This window comes from Mastigoproctus giganteus, chromosome 1, assembly GCF_048544385.1.
Source record: "Mastigoproctus giganteus isolate SK-2022 chromosome 1, ASM4854438v1, whole genome shotgun sequence".
In the NCBI taxonomy this organism is placed as follows: Eukaryota; Metazoa; Arthropoda; class Arachnida; order Uropygi; family Thelyphonidae; genus Mastigoproctus; species Mastigoproctus giganteus.
The window spans coordinates 105180118-105193169 of NC_143575.1; the positions used below are offsets into that span (position 1 = coordinate 105180118).

General features: G+C 37.8%; 1 protein-coding gene across 2 annotated transcripts in view; it reads right to left on the reverse strand.

Moving 5' to 3' along the window:
* Positions 1 to 13052, reverse strand: part of IA-2 (tyrosine phosphatase IA-2) — a 462789-nt gene that overhangs the window by 265104 nt on the left and 184633 nt on the right. For both annotated transcript variants that reach the window (XM_090374031.1, XM_090374023.1), the window contains one exon: positions 9131 to 9314. In XM_090374031.1, coding sequence (XP_090230157.1) covers positions 9131 to 9314 — 184 coding nt within the window. The remainder of the gene's footprint in view (positions 1 to 9130; positions 9315 to 13052) is intronic.

Below are 13052 nucleotides of genomic sequence, written 5' to 3' on the forward strand. Positions count from 1 at the left end.
GGGCAAAAATTGATCAGATTCTCAAAATGAATGATACATTAAATCTGAATGGCAGAATTTAATACGAAGAGGTTATTATTTAAACTATGAGCAAGAAAGAGTTGAATATGAGAATTTCATATTTCTGTAGAATGTTTATAGCGCCCTCTGACTCCACAGACATTTAATCTTTCAAGCTGAACAACGGACACCGATAGAAAATAAATCCAGACAAGTCCCCTGCGAAGGCCACCGACATACAGGAGCGGACTTGCGTCTAAATTCCCCTCCAATTTAGGAGACTTTAAAAGGTATTCTTTTTCCTAGACAACGGTGACGCACCAAAGCCTGTATTCTGAAATTAAATTGCTTCGCTCCGTGAACTTTGGCGACGTACGTCGATTGGGCAAGCTTACTTGCCTTTTCTTCACCGCTCGATCCAGGAAGCACCTTCATCTTTAAATACACACAAACAACCAAATGTACAATGTGTTGAGGAGCAGAAAACCGTACAAGTCGAGAAGAAAGATATTGCTTGAACAGACAATGTGTGCGCTTTAGTTATTGTATTGTTTTTCTAGAAAAAAAAATGTATGCAAACAATTTCTGCAGGTTGATTCGTTCCCTAAACCTGTTTGCTTTCCGACAAAATTAATAAGAATCAAAACATGAACCAGGAATATGCTGGGGAAAATTGCTTTTGTTTTCTTCTTCCTCTTTTTTCTTTCTTTAAGTCCAAATGCGAGTAGGAGACATCTAAATAAGACTTGCAATAAGATGATGTTTGGCATGTAGGCGATATAAATCTTAGCCAATACCTGAATAACGTATTAAGGCAATCGTAATCAAATTGAACATTTTGTTCTTATCAGGTCTAAGATCCAGTCTTCGACTGATGGGATACGAAATGACACATTCTGATAAAAGAATATTAGTGTATTCGATGTTTTAAATTCTATTTCATCTCAAACCCTCGCCTTACTTGGAAAAGCAAGCTGGTCTTTTAAACATTCAATGTCTATAACGAAATTAGTCGTTCAGCAACACAATATGTTCGTAGTCCTGCTGTATCTTGTCTGATTCTAATTTAAATTGAAACAGAATATTTTTGCTTTTCAACTCAACTGAGTTGAATTGAAAAGCAAAACTGAGTCCATCATGTGTGTGGATACAACTGAGTCCATCATGTGTCGTTTGGGCAATGAATATCTCTATCAAAAACATTTACATTTCTGCAGGAACGTAATTACCTTGTATTTATTTTATTCTAAGAGACCATTGAATGTTCCTGATAAAAGCATTGATAATCGTAGATTGCTACAGTTGATGAATGTTTTGGTGTCTTAATTGACATCTAATAAGCTGATCAAATAGGCACCTCGTCCAACGTATGAATCTGAGTTTAATTTTCCTTTGAGGATCCAGCGTTTAAAAGTTTAATTTCTCTGCCATGCAAAATGTTGAAAAGCGTCAGAATTAAATCAACACGATGTTGGATGTCTGGTGTACAAAGGGGCTTTCCAGTGGTGACTATCTCTCAACAGTACACTTTAAGAATTAAGAAGCATTAGCGAAGTCCCCATAGGCACAGCCTATGTATCTCTAATAGGTGATACTATTTCCATTCCTAATAAACAAATTCTTTTGTCCAAACTGCTGTCTACATAGGAATACGAAGATGACGCCTATGCATTCACATATTGCACTGAAGGGCATAAAGGACACTCCTGCAAATGAATGCAAAGATAGATTGACATTTAAGTAATCAGAAAGAAACTGGTGAGAACTTGAGTTTAACTACCTAACAAGCCTTGAGTATATCATTATCTGATTGACAGAATTAACTAATCTCTCGTACTGAACAATGGATACTGATAGAAAATAAATTACAAAAAGTCTTCTGTGAAGACCACGGATACACTGGAGAGGACTTGCGTCTAAATCACTGCAGCGGTAATGAAAAATTCTTGAAAATTTACCGCTCCACTCAGTTTGGATGAGAATGGTGTAGGAGGGAGGGAGGGAGGTCCACAAGAATTTCTCCACTTTGGTTGTCACTACTTTTTTGTAAAAAAGTTTGAAATGAAGATCGAAACCAGCGTACTCACAACTTAATCTTTTTTTTTTATATATAAGGTGCGATCTCAGATTCAGATGAAGCACAGTTACCACTTTCTTCAACAATCCTTCAACTACAAAAGAGAAAGTTGCACACAGGTCCTGTACAACTTCAAAATTTTTCAAAAAGGAAAATCAGAACAAATTATTTTTTAGTGCAATACCTGTTAGCATTCATTCCAGCAACTGACAAATCTTTTTCAATCACAAATACATCACAGAAGAGCTTGATAAAGAATGTCCGCAGTCATCCATTGCATATTGAACTTCATTTGTATTCTTTGAAGTGGCCCGAACTGGTGAAAATTAAAAAGAAATAATTAAAACGTATAAATGCACCTATACAAAGACCATACCGGTCCCAAATTTTCCTTCTAGAGACTCTAAGGAACAAATGATCTGTGCTTCATCTGCAAGGGCAATACTATTCAGAAATAGGCCCCTTTCAGCATTCACTTTTATTTAGAAATGAACACCACCAAAATTCCAAGGCATTTGGGAGAAAGGTCAGGACATCAACCCCAGGAAAACGGGACTTATAAGAGATGCAAGAAGGACGTCGTATACAAGGAAGTGGGCGAATTCGTTATACGTAATCATACCGAGCATAAAATAAACAAGAAGAGACATCACAGTGAATTCCAGGATTTAAAACATGGCAAACGTTTATCTTCTTCCAAACTCCACTTCAGAACACATCACCACGGAAATAACTTTTCTCACAGACATTGCTGAATCAGCCTACCAGCGTAGCTCTTCTCCACGCATTTGCATAAGCATTACCGTTCATCAGCATTCCAACTTAAGTTAGTGGCCGTGACACTGGCCGGTTTCCGATGAAGAAGACGCACTAGGAACCTTTAAAGCTCCAACTTTAGTTGATCTTAGGCTGACGCAACAACCTAGTAGCGTGGTGAAGATTAACCTTCGTTAGATGGGATGGACACTGGGGACGACAGAATGCTAAGCGAGCAAGGTTTGCTGAGGTTGAAAGCTTCTATTAAGAGCATTATTTTTTCCCCTCTTTATAAATCCACAACATTTTAATGAGCAAAGGTCACTAAAGTAGAGGCGGAAAATCCTCCCAACTAATGTTGTCTAATTACCGCTCTTGCAACATCGCCGAATGTAAAATGGTGATGCACGCGAGCGGCAAAAATAAAGAATTGTGCGATTTAAGCCGATTTCAGCAAAGACGATTGCCAATCAGAAAAGCGCATCTTAATGATAAGTAAAATGTCTCAATTTTCCAAAATTCCTCATCCGTTAAGGTAGAAACAGCAACGCGGATTAACAAAGGAGGGATTTAAGGGATGGACTCTTAGGGGGGAATGGAAAGTTAAAAGTCCGTATTAAACAGACTACTAATGGCAACAAAGAAAAATAGTCTCCGAAATGTAGGGACTTAGGAGAGGCATTTTGGTAAGTCCTCTTTATGCAGTAGAAAAGAAATCATGCATTTATTCCAGGCAGTCTTATCGGGTGACCTTCCACACACACACACAATAAAGATCCATTATGAATTTTCGCTCTGTTTTAATACGTGAAGTACATATGCACGAAACCCGAGTGAACATGATTCTCTTAACAAGTAAACCTGATTTATTTCTCAGACAAAACTCTTTTGAAGAGAATTTGATAGACCATTAGAGTACATTAAGAAAAGAGAAAAACAAAACACTCGTGTTACTTTTAATGTATAAATATTGAATATTTTACGTGTTTAGTACCATCTCTTCAGCATTTTGGTAATCCAGCTACTTTATGTAATATATCCTACATCATACACTGATGTCCATATCCATCAGTGTATAATGTAGCTGGGTCTTGAGTCCAGCTATTTTTTCATTACATGAATATGCCACCGAAAGACTTTCGTTTATGCGCACCTGCCACGTTGCCCATTTATTTCTCCAACCAGCGCATGGCATGGAAACAGATATAATATCCACTACTTCAGCTACAATATAGTGCATGTTCATTGGCCTATGCGATATGCATAAAAAAAGAACTGTCAGATTTCTATTGCTCCGATTACAATGAAATTTGGGAAAGGTTGACAAGTGTTTCTAAAATGTCCAAATATAAAATTTCATGAAAATTCATCTACTGAGAGTCGAGGTATTACTGCGGACGGACAAAGAACCACTATTATCCCTCTTTCAAAGTCGGTTAACTCGCGACATTTATCCACACTGACATCGAATTACCGTCTACGTGAATACAGTGTCCCTATATACCTGCCAAGCGGTGGATTCGTCCACTAGCGAGAGGAATGACAGCGTCGCTTTGTCCAGGAACCAGGTATCACGTGAATTCTGTATTTTCAGTGTACTTCTGGGGCGAAGAAACTCCAGTACTGTGCCCAAGAGGCATTTAGCAAAACTTCAGATGTGATTTTCACAGACCATATAATAAAAAAACGAACGAAGTGCTAATGCCTAAAAAACTGCATAACGCATGTATATTGGACATTGCTTAAAGTCTAAAACTCGTAAACAAAATCATGATTAGAAATACTGAATATCCGTGGCCGTCAGGTTATGAAAAGAAGACTACTGACTTATTACAGAAACATATTACTACTTCCATACGGCTGTTTTTCGAAGGTTATTAATCCAGAATGTCATCTGTCAAACCTCTTCGTTTGACCGATGAAATTCACGAGTTTGTGGGTAGTAAATGGATGGCCATTGCGCAAAACAGAAAAAACTGGAAAATTGCTGGCGAGGCCTTCATCCTGCAGTGGACTGAAAATGGCTGATGATGATGATACCTCCTGGTTTATATAAACGAGTCGCAACCACTTTTAACACCAGAAAAATTATAAACCACATCACGAATACATGTATTAGAAGAGCAATAATTCTCTTCTGTACATCTTTCTACAAATATGTTACAATTCGACTCTCATTGGTAGCATTTTCAAATTTATAATTTGGTCTTCTTATTAAATAAATAAATAAATTTTCTGTTTATACTCCGGCACGACAACCAAGTCAGTAGAGTTTACAATAAATCGTCAATACAAATATTTATCGTATTTAGTAGTCACGGGTTCGAACCCCGGTCCACTCAACGAACGCCTATGCACTCTCGCTCCTGACCAGTCGTCTACGTCAGGCCTTAAGTGACCCATCAGAAATTCGAAATTCGAAATTTCTGTAATAAAATTTCGAGTTCTCTATAAATATATTTCGAATGTTTGGATACTACAAGATAAGGAAAAGTAGAATCGTCACCAGATTCTTAGCGCATGTTCTGTTCAATCCTCCAGAAGTTTTAGGAGGAATTCCGATTCCAAGCTCTACATATGACCCCTAAACTACTAGAATAGCATAGATTTCAACCGCTTTCCTTTCTGTGTAAAAACGGTCCTTCTGGTTTCCCAAACCTCAACCAATCCATGCTACTAGGAAAGTCTTCGATAGCTTTCCAAAAAAAAAATAAAACATGCAAAATTACTGTACTTTCTTCAGGCCTGATCCTTGTTAACTAAGAACAGGACTGTGCAAAGGTAGTTGGGGGCCCGGATGCAAAACGGATTAAGGGGCCTCGTTTATTTATGTTGAGACTTTGATTGGCCTCGATTGGACTCCACCTTAGATGGGGACCCTGGTGCCGCGCATCCAATACATCCCTCATTTCCATGGCCCTGACTAAGAACATAAAATTAAAATGAGATTAAAATCTGAAACAAAGTTTCATTTATATACAATATGTGTGACGGAGTTGAACTTTCGTTCAGGTGCCGTCCTACATAAGATACTATACTATACATATACAATATGTGTGGCTATGTATGTAATTTGCTATGGCTCCACAAATATTTCTGAAAGAGCGAAATATAAAATTTCCCAGTGGGAGTAACAAATAGGATGATTTGAAGTAATTAACACATCATAAAGGTCCATCATACACAACAGCTGTGCGGATAGAACCACCTAAATGTTTGTTAGTATTGCACTATGAAGATCAACTACTCGTTCCCAAAGACTGTTATATCAATGATGGAAATGGGAGGCTCACTTATCTTCTTCCTCTATGACTGGAAGGATTTCAACCGCCTGGTTTTATCATAATGCTCACAGCAGAAGAACCGTTGCCTTGTGAAATGTAAAGTTTAGTTAAATACTTCATTACCTTACACAAGCAAAATTATGATAGAATAGTTCGTTATTTTTGCAAAAATACTAAAATTTCCAACCAACTAGGTTATCTCTCGCTACTTTTCAAGCTTCTTTTGAAATTATAATTACAGCCTAAAGAAAGAAGAGGGACAATAAACTGGTAGTAGAAATTGTAGCTTGTACAGTAAAACAATAATCAAAACTGTCTAATTCTTAAATAAGCAACAAGGATCTCCTCACCTATGGAAAAGCGCCTCCTCCTCCTTCTCCAAAGCCTAAAAGAGAAATAGACAAACGTGTTCCTTGTTGGTATTCACGATGACACCGCGAGATTGTTACGAGATTATAAGGCCAACCAATCATAAGTCATTACGTCACATTTTCTTAAGATAACGACTAAGAAAAGCGAAATATATTAACCAGCGTTCAAGTAGTGCAAAGGCATTATTCTATAGATAGCTATAAATACCGTAAAATCGAAGTTTTGATATAAAAGAATCGTAATTTGTTTCACAATATCGTAATGTGTGATACTTTCAGGTGCAAATTTCGGTTTGCCATTTTAATTGCGTACAGGGTAATGTATTTACACTACTTGTACGATAGTTATATACCTTCCACAGCTTGAAGCCTTAACATAATAAATTTATACGGATCCAATGGAAAGAAGTATTGATTTGGTCATTAACCAGAACCACATAAATATTTTCATGGTCCTTCAGCTCTTCGACTACGATTTCCAAGTTTCAAAAAGGCATGAATATAATCTCAACGGTAACCAAAGAACTTGTAGGATAGCGCCATCATAAAGGTGTAATCTAATCCAGAGGACAATAACACCCCAGGAACCAGGTCATGATTCTTTCAACAGGAAATTGCTCCATGCCACCACACCTCCGGTTCTGTTTAAGAATGATTCACGGCGGTGGATGTACAACAGTTAAAATGGTCAGCGCAAAGTTCCGATTTGAACGTGTGGGATGAACAGGAAGCTCGTGTGGGGGCCAGACCAACAGGTTTCACATTGGTGTCACAACTGGTCACTTTTCTGCAAGAAGGATGGAAGACTATACCCACTGCATTTTATAGTTTGTTGGTGGAAAGTCTAACAGAGGAGGGCGAGTTTGTCATAGCAGTTACAAGGGAACCGACACGTTATTGAAGTGAGTGCCAATGACGAAAATATGGAAATGATGTGTGCCCGGACTCTTGTTGAAAAATGTAGGAGAGGGAAATTCGAAATGATTAATCATATGTCAGATCCAATGGCCAAAACTGGATTTTTTTTCTCTTTTTAGTGTTTAGCAAATTATTACAGAAATGGAAGGATCGCCACAAATAAAACTAACATAAGTCTGATTTTGTTTTGCATGGATAATTTACTGATAATAAGAAGATGGACCCTCTGGGTGGATATTTTACTCATTATCTATGGATAATTTCGTTAAAATCCCAATTGCTGGAGGAAAATTGAGGAATTTAAACACACCACTTTACAGATACACAGATAAATCATGACTTGAGTTGTCATAAAAGTAAAGTGCAGCCATTATCAACCCACTGCAGGATGGAAGCCTCCTCAACAATTCATGCTGAGGGAAATGGACCATAATCTGCCACGCTGGTCCAGTGCGGGTTGGCAGATCGACCGTATTCAGCAGTCAGGGGCTTGAACCCCGGTCTACTCAAAGAGCGTGTGCTACTGCACTCCCGCTCCTGACCACTCGGCTACGGAGGCCTCATGGTGCTGAACAAAACAACCCAGCCTTAGAGCAGTTTTCTACTTCCTAAAATATCACATATGACAGATATTTATTAATGCTTAAAAGTGTCTATTTTGGACTGGATGCCCATCCTCGAATAAAAACATTCTTTAATTCTGTCTGGTGGGATTTGTTTAAGGTACCACAAACGTGAATAGTAGCAATCACGAGATTGTGCACCTTCTTTTTAAGATCTGCTTCTTGCGCGCAGATTCTGCGTCATGTCAATTGCATAATGGAAAATAATTGTCAGCTGAAGAAATTAAGAAACATTTAAAAAAAGCAAAACTATTTTTTTTTCAACAGCCTGTGATATTAAGCTGCTAATCACAATTATGAATTCAGCTTGCAAGTGATAAAAATAAAATAGCAAAATTAAGCATCAGAAATTCAGTGAGACAACAAAATCATCCATTCATCTGACGTCGGGTTAGTGTGTGTGTGGGTAGGCGCATCTCGTCTGTCTTGAGTGCATTCGGTTACCTTGCAGACAGGTAATTTCTATGTAGTAATTTCCCTTTAGATGGACGGTAAAACGGGAGTTGGCAGGATCCTTGTTTGTCGTAATCCCCAAATCCCAACAGCACCAATGAACGTCAGAGCTATATAAATAATAATGACGTCATTAAAGGAAACGATAACTCAAGACGGGGTTGGAATGATGACTGGAAGGAACAGTACACCACAGCTGTGCAGATTCAAGCTTGAACTTCTGTCCATGTCTTTTCCTCCCACCCCTCTTGTGACAAGCTTAATTACCATCTGTCAGTGTTTAATATTTGAAGTATTATTTGCAAAAGGGTATTCGGGGGAAAAAATAACAAGGAACATTCGTGCATGTGACTGACGAATTGCTCACGAGACTCCAACATTATTTCCGTATTTACAAATGATGAACAGACACCAGTTAGATGAACATTTTCTTCAGTACAAATAAATCTCTGAAAGATTTAAATTCAGCGCCAGATTAACTTCGTCTTCTGTTAGTCGGACGTTGAATTTATATCAGTTTCAGTACTCATTTAATGAAGTTTCCAAATTAATATTTAAAAACGAGGAATCAACGAATGAATAGTACAATATTCTAATTGATTCTGAAAACTAATTCTGAATATGACCTAAGCTGAATGAAATACTTACTCTTCTTCCAATATAATATATGCATGCGTGGCGTCTACGGTCTCGTAATGTCCTTCAGTACCCTCTTTCGTTTTAGCTTCAAGAATTTCCTCTTTGTTTTGAGGTCCAGAAGGCTGCGCAATGATTTCTGGCTGGGACAAATAGTTCCTCTTGTCTTGATTGTCTCCTGCGCTGTTTTCAATTGCTAGACATGAAATATACGTGGAGTATTAGACAACTTTTACTACTATACTCGTACAGACATTCACCCTGCTCACTTATATCTGGGATAACTCATCGAAAACTATTTAATACACGGTATTTTTTTCAGATAAAGTAGTCACTTATTTTACTTCATTACTTTTCAACTTATTATCCAATAACCTACTGAACTGGCATCGTTAAAAACACACTTTTAATTCGAAAGATAAGAAGTCTTTGTAAATAACAGCTGTTTCATAAACCGTAAGGCATCATCTAAGGGTACGAGTTTACACGCATATTTTCTTCAATTTATTAACAAGAATCTGATCTTGGAATAGCAAAAGTGAAGTCAAAATTAATGAGCATTCTGATCGTCACCAATTAGGCGAGCACTTGGCTAAGATGGTTGAAGTCAGTAGGGTGCTTTTACGGATGTAATAACTCTCTCGTCAGACTAAATGTTCATCTTATAATCATTAAAAAATATGAGTATTGGAATTTGTTTTATTACCACACCACAGATAGTTCTTTTCACAGCGGAATTCATCTCTCATTTTCTGAGCCAACGAATTACTTCAATTTTGAATAAAAAAATAAACAGCACGCTTTATAAAACACAAAGCATACTGTTATTTACATGTAACGTGGTGGTATCCCTTTCATGCTGCAGTTTAGATGGTTAATGTCATCCCATCAGTTGGAGGTCCTGCTTTCTCCTACCAGTGTAGCGACTGACATCCCATTTAAAATGCGCACATTACAGAACAGAAGTATAATATGTTCACAAATGAAATCGCATGGTATGAGGGGCATTATGTTATTACACAAAGTATGGGGTGTGCGAATTTAAGTAACCTCAATTCTTAAATATGCAAATGAATTAAGACGTATCTAAAAATGTATATGCAGCAGAACAGGTTACAGACAATATAAGATGATTCCTCTTCACAGTTCAGGCAATACTCAATGGGCTCTCAGGCCGTTAATAAAAATGTTCAAGAGTCGTAGTGGTGGTACTGAAGCCCCTCTTCCAGGAGAGCAGTTCGTAAGGCATATAAGATTCTGGGTGGAGTGGGGAAAGCGGTTAGATCTGGGAAGAGCATTATCGTCCATCAAAAGGAATTAGGAAGCCGAAAAGACTGAAACAGAGTTCATGGATTTCATCCGTGTATTTCTTATTAGTCATAGTTCCGTACTCCTTAAAGATATGCAGCTCCGCACATTTGCCTCGTAACCATCCTAGCAATCCTTTCGGTGATATTTACAAGTTAGATTAGTTTGCTCTCTCGCTCTCTGTAGATAACGATACATGGAGAATCAGGCGATCTACATCTGGGCTCATCCACTCACATCAGCTTTGAATCATTGCACTTGAATTCAACTGATATGTCCACGGCAGTTGTTGAAATGTGTTTTTCTCCTCGGTGAGGTGACAATGACAAGTGTTATGTTGTTATTTACATAACGCAAAAGCATCTTAGGACACTGCGCTGTGTGTCCGAACAAATGTTTTTAGGACAAATATGCACGTTGTGCAGTCTGAAAGACTCGAAATAATTCACGGGGAAAATGCTACTCACTCCTCCTGACTTCAACCAACTATTGAAAAGACCTTTAAGAATTCGAAAACCGAGACTTCGGTTTCCGAATGTGTGTCCTCGTTGCCGCTACACTGGCAACGAGGACACATTCATGGGTCATCATGCATACAGACCTCTCTCTCTCTGCAGTTAGGGGGAAGAAAGAAATCCTTTCTGAGCGTGCCATTTTTTCTCTTTCCTGTGGTATTAAGAACCAGATTTCGGTCATTTGTTGGGATCGTGAATCTTTGTCGACATTGTACAGGATATTCTCATACAGTATATCTCATATCTTGGAATTGAGCTTTCACATTTGGGTGAACATTCAGGGGCCTTTCTACTTTTGTCTGTGATTAGCTCACTTCCGTTCTGCCAACCACTCTCCACCGCAGTGAAACACTCGTGCTGTCTCTGTGCTACTGGATCATGAATGTTTTTTCAAACATGCTTGGTACCCGCGCAATCGAATTGGATGAAAGGCCAAACTGCTATATTTTAAAACTATCTACATTTCTATGAAAAAAAAAACGATGTACTTGTTCTCATTTGAATGTTACTTTGTACGTACGATTTACAAAGGGTAGGTGAATGAGCAAATTCGACTGAACCTTAATTTTTGGCCACTAGTGTACTTACTATGAGATTTAAAATACAAAATTTTTAAATATACGAATTATAAATTCTATAACCTTCGCTCATCATAAAATAATTCGAATATTACGAATATATTACATTACGAGCAACCAACAGTGCAACTAAAGAAACAATATCTATTAATGATTGATTGAATTGGCCAAACATATCTTTAGTCTTTCTTAATAAGGAAAAGATAGTCTTTTTACGTTGGCATTAACCCTGATGTAGTAAGGCCAACGCTGAAAATTGCCTCAGTTATACTTACTTATTTTAAAGATTTTAAGACAAATTGTTTAAATTGTATACTACACATAAATCAGTTTAGCTGTTGTTAGAACTTACGAAATAGGTTCCAGCCCTTGTTCTTTTCACGTTTTGGCTGTGTTACAATTATTCTGCTAGGGTTTGGTCGAAAGTGGAAACTCATTGATGTTTTTCGGAAAGGGGAAGGTTATATGGCAAGTAACATTTGATTTGTGAAGTTACTCGCTGCACTTAACAGCGTCAAGTTTTGTCCATCAAGCAGTTTTTAAGCTGCCCAAGTTGAGTACCCCTTCACAATGGATTGTGTCCGCTTAAATCTCCAAGTATGCAGATGGGAGGTAGTAGTTGACTGACCAGATGGTCCAGATCCTGATAAAAATAGATTTTATTTGGTGGAAGATTGAATGATACAGCTGTTATTTCAATAATGATACGGACTGCAAGTGCTTCTAAAGACCTAAACAGAATGTGCTTGGTTAGAAGGGGAGATATTATAAGAATAGTTATAATAACTAAACCATGAGTGTGTACGATCTTTTCTATGGATTTTACTGCTTTATTTTTAGATTTGTCGGAGATGTTGACTAGTTTCTTGTAAGCATAATACGATAGAACTCTACTGATTTAGATGGCGTCCATCTAGATTGCTGCAGAAACTTCGAATGTCCAATTCTAGAAGAGTATCCATTATTATTTTATTGTGGTTTAGGCCTTGGACCATAAGGTCGAAGATTTTTGGCAGTCCTGTTTTGGTTTCTGCTTTTTTGGGAGAAACTGGTTTACAATGTCCACATCCTCTGCATACATTTCAGGAATTCATCTCGGCACTCTGTATCATGTGTATCCATGTTGTCAGTAGTATAATGTCCTAGACTTTCCCTTTCAGATTCCATGGATTTGAATACTTTTTGAGAAGTATGCTGCACATTAGGAGGAATCGATATTGGGGTATTTACGACAAGTATTCAGGCACTGTTGTTGGGAAATGGGAAGAAGTGAATGTTCCCAGTCAATTATTGAGACTACTGCAGAAATTCATACACCAGTTTTAGTGGCAGTAGTCTTGGAAGTTGCTGTTTTTGTGTGATTAAACAACCTGAATATATTTTTTCCTCTTGATATGATATCTTTATACTGTTGGAGTCTCTTTACCACTGATTGCAATCTTTGGATTACGCCTAATGTTCACCTCGACAGTTTAAACACTGGTGTTTGTATGGTGCAGTCAGTATGAGTGCTACTTAGAGCAACAAACTGTC